This window comes from Halyomorpha halys, unplaced genomic scaffold (assembly GCF_000696795.3).
Source record: "Halyomorpha halys isolate HHAL.00 unplaced genomic scaffold, Hhal_1.1 Scaffold420.1, whole genome shotgun sequence".
NCBI lineage: Eukaryota > Metazoa > Arthropoda > Insecta > Hemiptera > Pentatomidae > Halyomorpha > Halyomorpha halys.
Genome location: NW_027107456.1, coordinates 647,965 through 666,850, shown reverse-complemented (window position 1 = coordinate 666,850; position 18,886 = coordinate 647,965). Strand labels below are relative to the sequence as shown.

At 30.4% G+C, this 18,886-nt stretch overlaps 1 protein-coding gene across 1 annotated transcript in view; it reads right to left on the bottom strand.

Moving 5' to 3' along the window:
• Nucleotides 1–18,886, bottom strand: part of LOC136795381 (uncharacterized) — a 678,193-nt gene that overhangs the window by 12,488 nt on the left and 646,819 nt on the right. The window contains exon 4 of the mRNA XM_067045741.1: nt 11,408–11,547. Coding sequence (XP_066901842.1) covers nt 11,408–11,547 — 140 coding nt within the window. The remainder of the gene's footprint in view (nt 1–11,407; nt 11,548–18,886) is intronic.

Sequence of the window (18,886 nt, the reverse complement as noted above, 5' to 3'; positions counted from 1 at the left end):
CTCTCTCTCTCTCTCTCTCTCTCCCTCTCTCTCTCCCCCCTCTCTAGTATTTCAGGATAGATTTATAAATTTTAATAAATAAATTAAACGAAAATTTTTCAATAGTGAGCAGAATAAATAACTAAATATGTATATACATAATATTTGAATCGAAATTTTATTCCTCTTAAGTGAGAAGAAAAGGATGTGACTTGGGATAATGAGACAGAACGGCCCGAAGGTCTTTACCGAAGTAAAGTGTATTTATCCGCGATAAGCCTCAAGCTGCTATTAGACCCCAGTTTGCATTCATGGCCCTCAAAAATAGTTTATTTTCAAGGCCTCTGGGTCCCGCTGACTCCTCGTTCAGAGATCTATGGCCCCCCTTTGAGCTAATAAATCCCCCCTCTCCTTCGTCAGTTTCCGCCGAAGGGCGCAGCCTAGCCGCCCAATTTCCTCGCCGCTTACGAGGCTTATCCGTCAAGATTTTTTTTTTTATTTTCAGTTGAAGACGAATGGAACACCATCCATACCAAAGGTGGTTCAACAAAAGTTAGTGTGATTTACAGTTGTTGCTAATTTATTTTTATAGTACTGTCAATATTATTTATAATATTTTGAAAACTATAAAGTATTAATAAGTTTGTTCTTTAATAAATTATTATAATGTATGCGAAATATAATTAAGCATTGTTATATACAGGAGTCATAGATAAAGGACTATGTACTACTAAAACCAAGTAACTAAATATTTACGATTACTTGTACTCAAAATATTTGAGTTTTATAAAATATTAAACTTTTAGCACGGATAATTCATACTTAATTAGAATACTAATATTTATAATAAAGAAAAAAAATAAAACGAGTAAACCTGAAAAAATTGTAGTCATCATTCAGTACTTTAAATAGATCTTACTATTTTTTATGCAATATATTTATCTTATTAAGGTATTTCTTGTTGAAGGAAATAAATTTTACTTTCTAAAGTCTTGTATTATATGGAATAAAATGATACATATGTGTCATAAAGTTAGTACAAAATAAAGGTAGAGGCATACTTAATGAAAAAAAAAATTGCGCAAGTGTATACTTAATTTGACATTATATGTAATGATCATGTATTGTTTGAACCAATTTTATAAATAAATTTAATTTCAATTGAAAAAAATTGATAACGATATATCACAAAATTATCAAACAAATAGTAGTCTAGTTCAATAAATGATTGATCACAAGTTTGTAATAGATTACAAAAGTAATCGTAATTTTTTAGTGCTCAAGATTTATAAGTATATAATTTTTTACTCAAAATTAAATAAGTAATCAAGTAGTGACAAACTCTGCTTTAATGTGTGTAACTTTACATATGATTTAAATAATGCATAAGATAATACATGTGCAGATTTCATTACTAACCAAAAGTTTTAAATAGATAATGAACTGAGTATGATTTTAAAAGCTTTAAAAAAAAAGAAAGAACATTTAATAACTTGACAGAACTTCATTAATACAATACTCTTTCACATAAATCAATAAATACCATAACCTTATGAAATATTAGAATGGTATATATATCAGAGTGAGGGTAGTGGGATAATCCTACTCTCCTTCAAAGAATCAGTGAAGCCAAAAAGGCCACGCCCACGGTGGCTATACGTTGTCATAGGAATATGGGGGCCGTTCGTAGCCGAGCAAGTTAAAGCGTCAACTGTTGACTGTGGCATCGGTTCGAATCCGGTGTGGGGGTTGACTTTTATTTCTGTGGTGGTCTCATGAAATGAAAACCTGACCCCCACCATGATAAGAATAGGGTAGTAACTTGTAAATATTAACCCTCCCGTATGAGCAGAAAAGGGGCCATAAAAAAAAAAAAAAAAAAAAAAAAAAAAAAAAAAAAAAAAAAAAAAAATAAATAAATATATATATATATATGAGTATATTGCATTCTAAACAGTCGGCGGCCTAGTGATTTGCTCGTACTCTTGTCCTCTGTATAAGTGAAGAACTAGGTTTTCCCGTGAAATTATTACAGTACTAATCATAAATCATAAAGTTTAAAACATGGAATTAGATGTGCTTAATTAATGCTAGTTAATTATTTAGTGTAATTATAAGATTACTTTTGGAAATCTTCTAAAGGAAAGACCTGAAGATGAAGGCTAAAACGCCATTGAAATTAAATAAATGTGCTCATTAATTCAGTGGTATAACGGCCTTTATTTAATTTTTTAACCAACTATTGTATTTTATAATCCATTATATTTGTATTCATTTTTTAACCAAAGAAAATAATCGCAGAAGATAGTTCTGTCTCCAGTAATGTTTAATTAAATTTATAGAACAATAAATATAATTGACCAATTACAAGCAAACGACATAAATAAATCACAGAAATGGTGATTGCCAGCTTATGCAATATTTCAGTTAATTACATTTCGGTATAAATTATTTACAGTTAATTATTAAAGCCTAACAAATTACTGAGAAAAAAAATTGAACTGTTAATTTTTTTGCCGAAGTTCAAATATGAAAAGAGAGTTACTCAAGTGATCATTTATTCAGCTCACGTTTTATGTGCATTGGTTATATATTCATTTATTTTTATCCTTTCATTGAAAATGCAAAGTAGTCTCTCAATTAATGAAGTTAATTGAACTGATATTCCTTTGTCGTCCATCTATTTATTTATTCAGTCTGTCGGAGTTTTTTTTTTAATACACGGTTTCTCCGTGACATTGGAATGAGTCCTGTGGCTTATTGAATTTGTAAAATACTCAGAGATATCTAATCAAGTAGTTCAAAAATACGTCTAATTAGGTTATCACAAATCGAAAGTAATTGGATTACTAAAAAAAATGATGCACAAACGCTGCAGAGTCGGTATGATTTAATAATGAATGCATGAGTAGAGCTGGATTCGATAAAATGATGAGGGATGATGAGAAATATTCTGATGAAATAAGAAAAATTAATTACAAAGTCAAAATGGAAGATGTAAAATTGATATATTTCAGAATGATTGTCATTACTGACTGATATCCTAATAATATGCGTGAAGTATTCTCCAAGTTTATCATTCTCTTTTATATGTTTTTTTTTTTGTTTCATCATGTATACTGATAATTTTTTGTCCTTTTTTGTTAACCCATTTCTGATTATATCTGATATACAGAGGAGGGTAGGGAGTTATTCTGTAGGTTGCCATCCTATTCTAACTAGAATGAGAGGGTAGAGTTTACATTCCCTTGGACCGCCAAGAAATAGAAGTCAACTCGCCCAGGCCGGAATAGAACCGGTACTGCTGAAGTTACCAGGATGCTAACTCCCTAAAAAACAACGGCCTAGGTATAGGTACGTACGTATACTATCTTTATATCATATTATCACATTTCCTGTAACTACCTAGATTCAAACTTAATTCTCCATATGTTCTCAATAACAATCCTCTAAATCTTTAGCAGGAAACACTCCGATATCTCCTCATTAAGATCTAACAAAGGGCTACCATCTGGCCAGTTTCTATACCAGTATACATTATGTAATATTAATTAGATAGCGAACTAACTTTTTTCAAACCTGAAATACTTTTATTAATGAATTAATGAATTTATTAATTAATTGTTTGAGAGTGATTATTCTTTATAATAATACCAACTTCAATGGTCCAAATTTACTTTCAACTTATTATTTTAAAACGCCCAACCTTTCGGCCCTGTGCCGTTTTCAAGGGGACAACCTCAATAATTAAATAGTCACAATTTATTTGAAATTTATTTCTTTTGCAGGCTAATTGCCCTTGTCATATATCTTCAAAAACGAAAATAAATATTAAATTAATATTGTAACAGTTTAAATTAAATTTTATAAAATGGCTATTCGCATTCAAACCACATTTGAAATAAATTGTGACAATTCAATGTTTGAAGTCGTTTCCTTGAAAATGGCCTAGGGGCCGAAACTTTGGCAGTTTTGTAATATAAAGTTGAGAGTAAATTTGGATCATCGAAATTGGTGTAATAAAAGTTATAATTATTATATAGCAAATGTTAATATTCTTAACGGAATCATGCAACTTTTATATTCAATTTAAAGACCAGTACAAGCAACTTATAATTATACTTTAAGCAACCACTCTAGTAATGAATACTATTAAAAAAGAACATTTCAGTTTTTTTTTAAATATTTAATATAAATATATATTAATATTAATGCATATAATTACAAAGTCCTGAAGATGCTGCAAATCACTGACCTGAAACAGGTTTAGTATACATATGCGAAAACCGATACAACTGAGGGAACCTCAGGCGAATGGAGTATCTAATAAATTTAAAAAAAAAGTATTGGAAAATGTAAAGGAGCCTTTGATGTATTACTTTTAGAAGTTGGGTATCCGCACGAGGGGAGGAGGGCAGGAAGAATCAACTTTGATACCGCCAGAGCTAAACCAGAATCTAATTTTTCCTGTTTCATTACAGTAATGGCAAGCTAAGGGCTCAGGCATCGAGAGGCAGTCAATCATTTTGGCAAAGGGACAGTATTTTAGGACAGTTTTCTCAGTAAAACTCTATACAGCCATGCATTAACAAACAAGTTGATGTCATTTCAGAATTTGGTTGCTGAAAGTAAAAAAAAAAAGAGATTATAGTTTCAATATAAATAAAAATACAGGTCTACATTTGTGTAATATATAATAACAAAGAAAATATATTACTGGCTAAACTAGAAGGGATTAGATGAAGATCATAATAGGCGGTGAAAGGAAATGTGGTGCAACTCACTTTTTTGAAAATATTGAGTTGTGACCTTATCAGCATTCTCAATAGTCAAATCTATTAGATAAAATAGTGTTAATAATAGAACACCATGTTTTTGTGACGCAAATCAAATCGATGTTATGGTGTAAGGAAAAGTGTTGTGCTATGTACTGACTTGAGATATAATCCGGATGCGAGGATAATCGCTGAAGGCAATTATCCAAAAATAAATAAATTAATTAATTATATATTATGTCCTAAAAAGTATTATTATAATTGGATTCTTTTCCAAAGGCTATTTGTGTGTTTACCAGTTTACCAATTAAATACCTTTATATTTAAAAAATGTTGTTACTAATAATTATATAGTATAATAAAGGGTGGTATATTGGGTTACATAATAGTATATAAACTACATAAAGAAACTAAGTATTTATTTACAATTTATTACTATGATTAAAATGGTTGTAATGATTCAAATAAATGGTTGCCATAAAATATCGGTTATTACATTATTAATGATTATTTACTTTATACTTATAGCTGCTGATGCCGTGGGATGTAGTTCTGTAGGTGTCGTCTTGTTCATAAGGGATGTCCAGGTCTCGTGGCCCTTCTCACGACTTCGTTTGGTCGAAGTGCAACTTGCTTCGCTTCGGCTTCTGAAGCCTGGTCCTATCTCGTCTCAGCCTTCCTCTTGACTGTTCTTTTTCCTGATCTAGTTCTCCTGTGTCTTTCCTCCCACTTCCCTTTTGGGGCGTTACCTTATTTTTGAATCTAACTCCTCATTGGCCGGAGGTGACAGAACGCTCGCAAGGTAGGGGCCCCCCTCCCCAGGCCCTAGAGTGGGTGGTAAAGTTTGAAATGTCCAGGAAGGGCCTGCATCTGCTTAATTTGATTCTGGTTCCTCGTCAAAATCTGTCATTTTTGTTACAACACTTAAAGGTTAGCAAATCTAATTTTCTCAGGGGACTCTGGTAATGTGGCAAACTTAACACAGATGTTTTCATATCCGGGGACGCACAAAAAGGTTCCTAGAAGGATACTCTGACCAGGTATAGGGGCAGATGACGAAACACCTTAATAATACCCAGGATTGTCAAAAGGTCAATACATATCAGTTGTTACATTTGCACCACTTTTCCTTCAGATTATGGTGAGTAGGGGGAGGGGCGGTGAATGGAAAAATACCCTATTTTTGGTTCTGTATTTTTTTTTTACAACTGTCAGATTAACTCGTTGCTTTAAACCACCCAGAATAACTAATACCCAGTTTTTTCCCTGGAACATATCAATTCGCAGAAAAAAATTAGCAATAAATGGAAATTCATTTTTCACTATATTTTCCGTACTATATATTGTAAATTTATGCAATTTCACTAATATTCATAATTTTCGATATGGTTGTGGTTTTAAAGACTATGCCTGCTTTGTGTATACTCTAATTGTCTAAATTTATATAATTTAAGTAAATTTCAATTATTGTGATTTTCGCCATTTCGATTCTTTTCAAAGTAATTTATAATTATCATTCAAATTATTTTTCCGATTTCTCAAATTTTCTCCTGACAACTTTAAAACCATATTTCTCTACAACCATCAACAATCAAATTCAATTAAATATTTACTTTTAAAATTGTAAAATTGGATAAAAAAACTACCTAGGTTATGAAAACACCCAAAACGTCTTTTGTCAATAACTAAACATTTTACTATTCTCCACACATTTTAACAATTTCTTAAATGTTTAAATTTTAAATTCTCTCTTATTTTTACTTTCAAGTTTTATAATTTGTTGATTTTTTTGTTATTTCAGTATTTTGGAGATTCCTCTAATTTTAACCGTTCTTAAATTTGTTTGTGATTTAGCTTGTTTTGATAATTTATTAAATTATTAATTTTCCCGCCTTTCCTATCCATTGTGCCACGAATTTTTTTTCAATAATTTTTAGGATTACTGCTTTCTTTTTTTTTTTTTTTAATTAACGCAACACGAAGCAATCCACAGCAATGATGATGTTCGCCTATGCATATTGACTGACCTTTCGGGTACATTCCTAATATCATTATATCTATACTAGAATATAATGCAACACTTAATATTAATAAAATATAAGTAAATAAAATGAAATATGAAATATGAATATTCGATAACATTAATTGATGTAAATAAGTCAATACGGTATCAATCCGGTCATATCAGCCCGTCAAATTTTAGTATGTGGTGAACAACTAGCAGTATATTGTACTATCTAGATGTTACTGACAGTAAGTATTGTTGGGATAGTCAAGTTTGTTTAATTCGTAATCTAGTCGGCACTGCTTCATGTCGCCTGCAGCTTTGGATGGATGTCTTACGTGCGAGTACTGTACTCTTAATTTTTTTTTCGTTGTCTTGGTCCAAGTTGCTTGCTATTTATTTAATATTTGTATTGTGATCAGAGGTTAACAGTCGTTGTGGAGCTAACCAAAGCAGTCAGATGGCGGAATTTTTTCGATATTTCTTTATTCCTCATTATAATAATTCTTGGTGGAAGATATTGATTGATCGAGTGTAAAGATGAAAGGAATATGGTCCGGGTGCGGTAAAAAAAAAATACTCAAATAGTAGAATATACTATTTTATTGAGCCAACGTTTCGCCCCACGTTGCAGGGCTTCGTCAGGGCTAAAAAAGATACAAACACATAGTTACAAAAGGAAAATCTCCTTTTCTCTGGGGAAGATCTCTAATCTGTTATCTCCTTAAGTGTACTTATATTAATTACTTTATTATTAATTTTCTATTATATTTTACACTAGGCTGTATCCCCGCTCTTTTGATATATATTTTTTCTTAATTACTTACACACATTGTATCCCATTATTTTATACTTTACTTTTCCTTTGTTTTTCTATCTGTTTTAATGTATGTATTTAACGTATATTTCCATTTATTGTTCACCTAATTTAAGTACTGTTCTATCATGTTTACTTTACAAATTATTTTCGTTATTGTGGGATCATTGGCTTCCCTACTCCTCCCAATACCAACGGTCATTTTTGTTTTGACTGCCGTCAAAATAGGTATGCATTCTGTCTCATCATTTGATTTGTATTCTTTTTTCTTTTTACATCTCTTTATTTGTATTTTCTTTAATATTTCTTTTCTTATCTGTCTGTTACTATTACCCTTTACATTTACTATTTACTACCTTTAATTTTTCTTATTATATCTTACTTTTTAACATTTTATACCCCTGTTAGTTTACACTTATGTTTTTGTTTTCCTTTTGTAACTATGTGTTTGTATCTTTTTTAGCCCTGACGAAGCCCTGCAACGTGGGGCGAAACGTTGGCTCAATAAAATAGTATATTCTACTATTTGAGTTTTTTTTTTGACCGCACCCGGACCATATTCCTTTCATCTATAATAATTCTTAAAATACCACTATTTTTCGAAATTTATTTCAAAATTTAACTAAATTTCACAGTCCACTTTATTTTCTGCCTATTTTTAAATTATTATTACTATTGTTATATCACTAAGTTTGCCAATCGTGTTTATTTTATGAATGCTTAGTCATGATTTAAGGATAAAAATCATATTGATTTAATTTAGTTAGGTTGTAACTAAATGATAACGGCCATCCATCGATGGCACTACAACCCAGGGGTCAATCAACACCTGCTCTAGTTTCGGACCGCCATTCGTCTCTCTGAAGTGCTACCGCTCATTAATTGTGGAAGCCTAAGATCGCCTAAGCATCCTTAACCTCTCCATCTCCCTAGCCAAGTTGAGGTCTGCCCAGTCTTCTCTTTATGTAGATCATTTCATCTAGAACCTTCTTTGCTATCTGATTCTCTGTCATCCTCGTGATTTCCTGTCTTTATGAAGTCAATCGATAGCTTGGACAATATCAACATTCTTGTCGATTTCAATCAGCTCTACATATATCCACTGGCTCCATATATTGTTGATACAAATTGATATTTTACTATATATATACTATTACTATTTGATATATACTATTACTAGTATATATGAGGTTAGTAAGAACCTTACCTTACACCTTCAGCATGATTTTTAGCTTCTGAAGAGGCCGAGTGGCACATAATAAATAAAATATTGGAAAGTCGTTGAAGAACCGAGAGTCAAAGATGGTCCTTCCTTTTATTACTACATTCGGTCAATCAAAAAGAAACTGATTAAACGGTCAAAGAAAAAACTCAGATAGTAATAAAACAGGTAGATCTCGTGACCACCTTCTTTTCAGATGACTCGGAGGATTATCAGGAAATATTAAGGATGATAGTTTAAGAATTAACGGATTTTGGAATGGAAGGAGGTAAATCTATTTCGGCCCAAATATGGAACGAATGGGATGTTAAGTTATATGGATGAGTTTATTCGTGACGTAATAACAAGCCTGAAGGATTTTGGATTGTAAGAATTGGATCCGGGAAGATTTTGGTGGTTTGATGGAGCTCTTAAATTCAATACCGTATGTCCAAATAGGTCTGTTTATCACAGTAAATAATAGTTTTTTGTATTTAATGTGAGCAAACATTTCACCCAATGTTACAGGGCTGCATCAGGTCAAAAAAATTACAAACACGAAAAAGGGAAACAAAATGAGAAAATGATAACATAAAACAAATTAAACAAAAGTGAGGCTAATTATGATTAAGTAGATTAAAAATTAATGAAAAAATAAAGAGTATTCTTATTCCCCTTTTTCTGTCTTTTAGTGCATACTGTATATTTATATTTCTTTTGTTATTATTTCTGTTTTCATTAATTAACATTTTTATAATTTGACGATTCACTGTACATTTTATTCTTTTTTCTTTAATTTACTTTGTTCAGTTTTATATAAATTTTCTACATATTTTAAATTATAATTTAGCCACACCTTTGTCTAATTTAATTCCATGTTATCGTTTTCTTATTTTGTTACATTATTTCTTGTTTGTTTCAGTTGTTTCTTTTTTAACCCTGTTGAAGCACTACAACGAAGAGCAAAACGTATAGTAAAGAGCCCTAGAGGAGAAAAAAGGCAGTTATCTGTAATATTACAATTTTTGATTATTCTAATGAAAACTATGTATAATTAATAGTCAAAATTGATGAGTCTGCCAAGTATAGGTAGGGAGAATAAAAAATGGCGGCTGTTTCAAAGCGATAAAAAAAAACCAATTTTTCATTCGGAGCTCTATATCTTAAAAAGTAGGAACAACACAAGAAAGCCTAAGAGAACATCATTCAAAGAAGAGTAAATTTGCTTAAATATGAACCCTAATAGAGTTATTTACGTCAAATAGTTTTCGAAATATAGCTTTTTAAAAATCAACATTTCATAAAAATGTCGTATGGGACGTACTGACAGATCAGTAGTTAGTGAATTTATTTTGAAAAATTTATATCTCAAAAATCATTTGACGGGCAGATGTCTATTAGCACTCAAATTAAAGCTAGTTTAATGAGCTATAAAGAAGTTTATAATGTTTATCTTCGTAGGAGTAATAGCTTACATGAAATTTGCTAAAATAAATTGATTTATATTTGTTCGGACAAATTTTCATTTGTCAAATTTAAATTCAAATGTGAATATCATAAAAACTACTACCCCTTCGATGATAAGTGTCATAAACTGCCTTATAGTAAGTTAAATTTCCCTTATTTTGAGTGTTGGCAGACATATGTGCGTCTTATGGATCTAGAGATATATTTTTCAAAAATCCAACATTTTATACGATCAACTAGAAGCTAACATTTTGTGAGTTTATTTTGTCAAATATCATAAAAACTACTACTCCTACAAAGATAAACATAAGTAAAGTTTTTGTAGTAAATTTAACTAGCTTTAATTTGAGCGTTGGCAGACATCGTACTTCCTGTACGTCCAATGGTTTCTGAAATGAAGTTTTTCATAAATCAAAGTTATTGTCCGAACAACTATAAATCAATTTATTTTAGCAAATATCATGAAAACTACTATTCCTACGAAGGTAAAGGTCATAAAACTTCTTTATAGTCCATTAAACTAGATTTAGTTTGAGTGCTAATATCTGTACGTCACACAATTCCTGAGACATAGAATTCTCAAAATAAATTAACTAACCTCTAAATTTTCAGTCGTTTTTTAAAAGAAAATTTGCTTTTTAAAAAGCTATATCCCGAGAACTATTGGACGTAAATAGCTCTTTTCCGGCTAATATTTTAGCAAAGTTACTCTTCTTTAAATAATGTTCTCTTAGATTTTCTAGTGGTGTTGGTAGTTTTAAAGATATAGAGCTCCGAATGAAAAATTAATGTTTTTTTAAGGTTTTGAAACAGGCGCCATTTTTCATTCCCCCTACCTATACTTGGCGAACTCGTCAATTCTGACTAGTAATCATACATAGTTTTCATTAAAGTAATCAAAAATTGGGGTGAGATAATTGTCTTTTTGTACTAGTAGGCATACATCAAATATTTTTATTACTCTTTGAGTTTATTCTTTGAACACACCGGGACCATCTTCCGTTCAATAAATAAACTAAATTTATAACAGGAATAAATGCTGTGTCTAGAGCCCCTAACCATCTTTGAACAGCGGATATACAGAAGCATGGAATGCGTTATATAACATTATTCAAAAGTCATTAAGTTTATTTATAATTGGATGTAATAAAATAAACTCTTACCGGGTTACCGTTGATTGTGAAGGTGAGGATGGGAGCGGGCTTCGAAGGGGGTACGCTGCAATTGGCCCTGAGGGTGTCCCCTGGGTTGTACGAGTCCGCTGGCCTCTCCAGCTGCAGGCTAGGACCACTATCGGGCAGGTCTGGAATGGTTAAAATCAAATTGTTTAAATTATATGCTAAATGTCTGGCATGTATATCAATATAAGTTTTTAATATGAATAATAATATGTTAGAAATGATAAAATATGCCACATGAAAGAATTTTAAAACTATTTAAAGGAGAAAATAAATATTTTCATGTTTATAGTAACAAGTGTTACACCAACCATGAAACTCGAAAATATAGCAATAGTAGAATTTTGTTAAATCTTTAAATATAAAAAAGTAGCGGAGATTCTAGAGATCCTGAATAATTAAAAAAAGATGTTTTAAAACGACCAAGGATTAATTTTGACTGAGATCGCTTCAAGTGGAAGTGCGCGGATCAGTTTTTCTTATTTCTCCTTTCAGCATTGAATGCAGATAAACTTATATTTCCGATGGATGCTTATTATATTTATTATTAGTATACTACAAAATGAAACCAAAAACTTTATTGTAAAAAATGATAACAAAATATCAGAATTTATTTTTTTATTTTTGCTTCTTTCGAATGGGAATGAATGTTAATCCTTATAATATTTTAAATGGACATATACTTTGATAGGTAATACAAAATCACTTCAGTCATAAATTAACATAAGAAAAAACTACTTGTTTCGATTAAGTACAAAAGTATTTTTTACTTTCACCTATATAGAATATATAGAAAGGGATCGTGCAAAATTTTGATTTCCGAGTTTTAGACAGAAATGCACTTTTTGATGTCTCTGTGTTCAAATAACTGTCTCACTATAAAAAATTGGGATGTGTGTATTTGAACATCCTAGCTCAAAAACGAAAGTAAGTTACAGAAAGTTTTTCGATAAAATCGACAGCCCGGAAATGCTACTTCAAGTCAGTCAGAATAGATTTTCAATCTGAAGTCAAGAATTTTTCGAATTTAAATTAAACTCGGAATATGAAGTGATAGTGATATTTAATATCAGTTTGGTGTAATCCTCATTGCAATAGTATGACAGTGCTTAAATTCTGAATTTTTAGAAATTCTTTTAATACTTTTAATTTTGTTTTATGAAATAATAAAGCATCTCTCAATGTTAGCAGCAATATAAAATAAATATATATCAGCTTTGCAAGGATTTGAATTTGAAAGAGAAAATTATTTTGACGTAACCACTTAAAAAAGACTGAAACATCGGGAATAGCTGAATGTGCCTGACCTCAATAATTTTGAATAGTAATGAAATAGCTGTTTTGAATTATACAAGGATTAATTCACCTGAGGGTGGTAAATAAGGGTTGTGTGATGTCTGCATCTAATTTTAAGCTTACGGATTTTGCTTGCAAGCTTACGGATTTTGAAGAAGGAGCATCTTGCTTTTAATGAATCGGGAGTATCTGTGAAGATAGGGAGCATATAATTAGTAGCGAAGAATCGTCAAGTAATTACGTCATTACGTCCACTTCCAACTGAGTCAAATTTTTGTCCATCAAACAAGTGTCTGATGGAACCTCTATATCCTGACATGTCGAAACGGTAGGTAGTGGTTCAAAACTTGATTTGTTTACGGCATCACACTCAATGTATGATATGATCACTGTTAATTTTAACAGTAAACTTCCTAAATTTCAGTAAACTTTCTATTTTTTTTTTTTCATTAAAAGTAGTTTTTGATTCGTAGCCACTGCCGTATACTCTTTTTCTTTAAAAACATAAAAATGATTGATTAGAAACATTTCATAATAGACTGTATGACTGATATATGAACTATGATATGTGTTCCTTTTTTTTCGGTTGGCTCTATGTTCTTGAAAATCTTTGGCCGCCCGAACCAGCCTTCTCTATGCCTGTTTGTCTTAGGTTACTGCTTTCCAGTTTGTCGAATGCAGGTTTTTCGTATCTTTGTTTTTTTCTATCCCTCCAACTTCTTTTTGCCTTCAATGTTAATCTCTTGCCAACTTTACTGGCATCCATCGGTGTGTAGAGGCGTCCAGATGAATTGCTTCGAGCCACAGGTCCCGCCCATCTTGGCCTCCTTGTCCTCCATATCATGAGATATTGACTGACCAATGCAAGCAATTTACTATTAGTTCTTCTCCTTCATGTGTTAAGGCTCTGATCGCAGAATACGCCTCTAATTAAGTAAGGAGGACTTTCCTTTCTAAGCTCACAATTCTGCTTTCTAGGGCACCTGTTAGAGATCTGGTCTCACAGCTGTATAACAGAGTTGGTTTAATCATGTCATTGTACACCTTTAGCTTCAGATTTTTCGGGATTTGAGTATTGTTGACAGGGAAAAGAAGGCTCTGATTGCGCTTGTTAACACTGATCGATCTGAGCCAGTTGATAATTTATTGTGGTGCGTTATTTATATAAATGATAATAGAAACGATATTTTATTTTAGGTCAAATTTGAGTACTTGAAATTCTGGGTAAGTAAATTTAAAAAATAAGTGATTAAGTTCAAATTGAACAATACTTACCACATTTTGTTTTTCTAATAAGAAAATTTTAAATTAGTTTGTTGCAACAGATAGGATTAATTTGATATAAGATTAATAAAACTTTTGTTCAAAGGTATAGCTCGATACCTTAAATAAAAAATCTTGAAATTATAGTATTGTTACGGATATTAGTATTTTCATAATGAAAAAATGCACTGTCAATTGAAGTAAAATTATAAATATATTCCAATAGTATTTATAATTGATTAAAGCTTTTCCGCATCAATTTATTAATTGTAAGTTAAAAACCAGTATATTTATTATTCAGGTTAATTAACCCAATAAATAATTATTTTGTTATTTCCTTGTATCGGATGAATTAATTCGATGTCCATAATCATATCCATCTATATTTGACAAATTTTAGAATAATTTTTTTTTTTACTTCTGTGTCACGTCATTATAAGAATAATTATTCTTCCTCTTTGTTTTGCTAATATTTTGAAATTAAATTTATCAATTCAAAATATGATAATATTTTATATTTAATAATGTAAAATTATTATTATTTCATTTATTTCTCAGAAAATAAAAGAGACACATCTTGGATGAGATAACAAATGGAACAAATTTGTCATAATAACATCCTTCTTCAGTGGTGTTGTGAAAAGTTTCGACAGTAATGGAGATGTAGAATATTACATCCCTACGCTAGATGGTAGGCGTATTTGCGAAGAGCTTGGAAAAGTTTCTTGGTTGGTGCGTTGTAGGAGTTTCTTACAGTGAACTTCTTGCAGGAAAAGCTGAGGAAAGGGCTCAATTTTTTTATCACATATCAGAAAATGAAACTTGAAAAATTAGTTTTCCATCCCGTAAAACTGATGAAATATGACCTACCATTTATATATTAGTACAGTTATACATATTCATAGTTTATAATTTATTTCGGCTATCTAAAGGATAAAAAAAAAATAATTGAATAAAAATTTGTCCGTTTAGATTTGATCTCAGCACATTCTATCTTTATAGATATTTCAATTTTCATTTTTGTATTATCTGTACTACATAGCAGAAATAGAATTTTATAGTTTTCGAAAATTATTAAAAAAAAAATTAAATGATTTTTACTCACCCTGAAAAAGATGTTTTGAAAAAAATGTAACTTGTTAATGAAGCTTACACCTTATATATATAGGATAGGTTTACCAGCATATCTGTTGAGTATTGTGGTTTAGTATCCCAACAATTGCAGTAGGTTAATTAAATTTCAATCAAACTGAATGGTTAGCCTTTTTATTGGAATTTAGCCTACAATAGGTCTGTTTTTGTAATTAACCAAAGTAAAACATTTCTAATTATATTTTTTGTCATCGGAATTTCTTTATGATCTGCTCTCATAAATTTTTACTGTTCCATCTTTCAAAAATAATATGTTAACTTCTCCGGTTACTTGCGTATTACAGATAGAAATAGTTGGTGTTAGTCTGCACTTATCTTCCTTGTTTATTTCGGCATAGTTATAGTTTTAAAAGATCGGAGTCTTATTTTTTAATTAAGAAAATGGTGCGATAAAATACTTAAAAATTTATGGTACTATGCCATTGAAGAAAGTATAAGAAAATGGCTTTGATATGTGTATTTAATTGAGGGAATAGAAAACGAGTAGCAGGATGGAGGCAGGAGAGCAATAATTAGAAAGAAATTAGAAAATAATAATGGTTTAAAGACTCAAAAATAAGTATTAATTTTAAGTTTTAGATGCATATTCATACGAATTTGTGTGGCGTGATATTCGTAAATTCCTTATTTGGGGAATATAGTCCGCGAAAGAAATGTAGTTTAATTTTAATTTTTTTAAAATTTTTTTCTACGATGCTGCACCTATTAATACGAATTAGGATACCTAACCTTTGTCAGGTTTTGGAGTTCAAAGTTTCAACTTGGCCAACCCATCTTTTAAGTTTCTGCTTGTGAGCACGTACAAGCAAACACCATTGTAATTGTAATACGTAATTGTAATCGTAATACAATGAATTAAATTCCACTCCAATAAAAGTGGAGTTACGAAAAAATACAGGCAGATTTAGTGATTAAAAATCAGTTATTGAGAATCATATAAGTAAGAAAGTACCCAGTCAAATATTTCATTTTCAGTTTTCTTTGTGATTGATACGTTATTAGTTTTTCTGCTAACTGAATAAACAGATAAGGTACCATATGGTTTGAAGTACGTTTCAAAAATTTGTTGTTATAGGATGATTCAATGAATTCATTATTTTTTATTTAACATTAAATATCTGTTTTCCTTTCTTAATAAATCACTATTCATATATTTTATTAATGTTTTGTAAATGTAAAATATTTTAAGTGGCAACAATACCCCTTTTTAAATTTTCTGCTAGTTAACACTTAAATTCACCACTTTAAAACGAACTATTGATCTATATTCTACCAAAAACTACATTGCTAATACAATCTGCGATTTTTACATACTTTGAGCTTTTGAGTTTAAATTTTTTATCATCGATTTCATGAAAATTATCATTAAAATGGTTCTAGTAGCTTAAATATACATTTAAAACAGAGAAACTATCCTTGGATATAAACTAATCCTATAATTCTTATGATTTTATTATGTTCTAAAAATTATTTTCTAATGAAAAGATGACGAAAGACTGAATTTTGCAAAAAGTCTCATTTTATTATAGAAGATGAAAAAAAAAGAATGTGATTGCTAAAGAAAAAAAAAGAGTTATCAAAGGATAAATTTCCAATTTTAGTATACCGAAAAAATAATTAAATATTCAACCAGAAGCTTTGTCCATTTACAAATTGTATTAGTTAACATAATTAATCGGCTTGCTTTGTACATGTCTAATCAATATGTACAAAGCAAGCCTTATCTTCTGTGAGCGAGCTTGTCAAGCCAATCAGCTCTGTAATATGTATAGGGATTGCTTACAATATCATATTACATTCATTTTTGTAAGTTGTGCTAATCAAATGGAAACATTGGTAATTAAATTGAACTACACAGGGTGTGCCGTTCAATTATGTTATTTCAATCAATTTTAATATTAAATAAATTACCTAGAAAAGACGTGCATTTTCAATACACATTTCAAGAAAGTACAAGTTTAATTAATAATTAGTTAAAGAAAAAAGTTTAATCACTCTTCTTGAACAATGAGTGAGATAAATAGACTACACTCAATATTTAGGTCAATAATGAGGATTAGATATAGTTGTTTGTTTTAGTTTAGATCGTTCTATAAAAATGTAGGGTCCAGGTGATTCAAGTTACTCCGAACATCATCAGTAATGTAAGGTATCTTTTTTTATCTAATGTTCTTTGAATTACCATTATTGATAATGGACTGGAATACATATTGCAAGGAGGACTTTTGCCCTTAAACATCAAATCATGAGTCAGACAGTGAAGACGAAGATTGTGAACCAACTATTTTTTGTGACCCCTCTATGAAATAATTCAAGTATATTTAGGAGGAATAAAAAATGGCGGCTGTTTCAAAGCCATAAAAACTAATTTTTCATTCGGAACTCTATATCCTTAAAAGTAGGAACAACACAAGAAAACCGAAGAGAACCTCATTTAAAGAAGAGTAAATGTGCAAAAATGTAAGCACTAATAGAGTTATTTACGTTAAATAGTTTTCGAGATAGCTTTTTTTAAAAAAAAATCATAAAAATGGGACTTACTGAAAGATCAGTAGTTAGTGAATTTATTTTGAAAAATTTATATATCAAAAACCATTTGACGTACAGATGTCTGTTAGCACTCACATTAAAGGTAGTTTAATGAGCTATAAAGTAGTTGATGGTTTTTATCCTCGTAGGAGTAATAGTTTACATGAAATTTGCTAAAACAAATTGATTTATAGTTGTTCGGACAAATTTTTATTTGTCAAATTTATATTCATATGTGAATATCATAAAAACTACTTCCCCTACAAAGTCATAAACTACTTTATATTAAGTTAATTTTCTTTATTTTGAGTGTTGCCAGACATATGTGCGTCTTATGGATCTAGATATATATTTTTTCAAAAATCCAACATATTATACAAACAACTAGAAATTAGCATTTTATTTATTTTTTCAAATATCATAAAAATTACTACTCCTATAAAGATAAACATAATAAACTATTTTGTAGAAAATTTTACTAGCTTTAATTTGAGTGCTGGCAGGCATCTGTACATCCAATGGTTTCTGAAATGAAGTTTTTCATAAATCAAACTTATTGTCAGAACAACTATTGAACGTAAATAGCTCTTTTAGGGCTAATATTTCAGCAAATTTTATCTTCTTTAAATAATGTTCTCTTAGATTTTCTAGTGTTGTTTTTAAGTTATAAGAGCTCCAAATGAAAAATTAATGTTCTTTTAAGTCCTAACTATACTTGGCAGACTCATCAATTTTGACTAGTAATTATAGATAACTTTCATTAAAGTAATAAAAATTTGGGGTGAGATAACTGCCTTTGTTTCTCCCAGGCTCTTGTACTATAAGTCTTACACTGAAAAATGGAATATAAGGTTATAGGCAATCCATATAGAATGGAAGTCCACCAAGTAAATTAGAATTTATTAAAAAAAAATTAACCTTATTCATATCTGATCAACAAGCAGCCACCGCCAAAGTCTCGATATTGTAATACTACACTTACTGGCGTGGGAGTGACGGTCCAGCCCTATGAAAACCACGTCAAGAAACCGAGGCCTTGGACCTCCACGGTCTGTCGCGCCAATTAACAAACAAACAAAAAACTTACTGTTAGCCACATCTTCCAAGAATACCCTTTCAACACTACGGGTTTTAGTAGATTAGGGACCAGTTGTATCATTAGCCCTGAATAGAGACTAAAAAAAAAATCGTTATTAATTTAAATAATCTATTACCATAAATTTA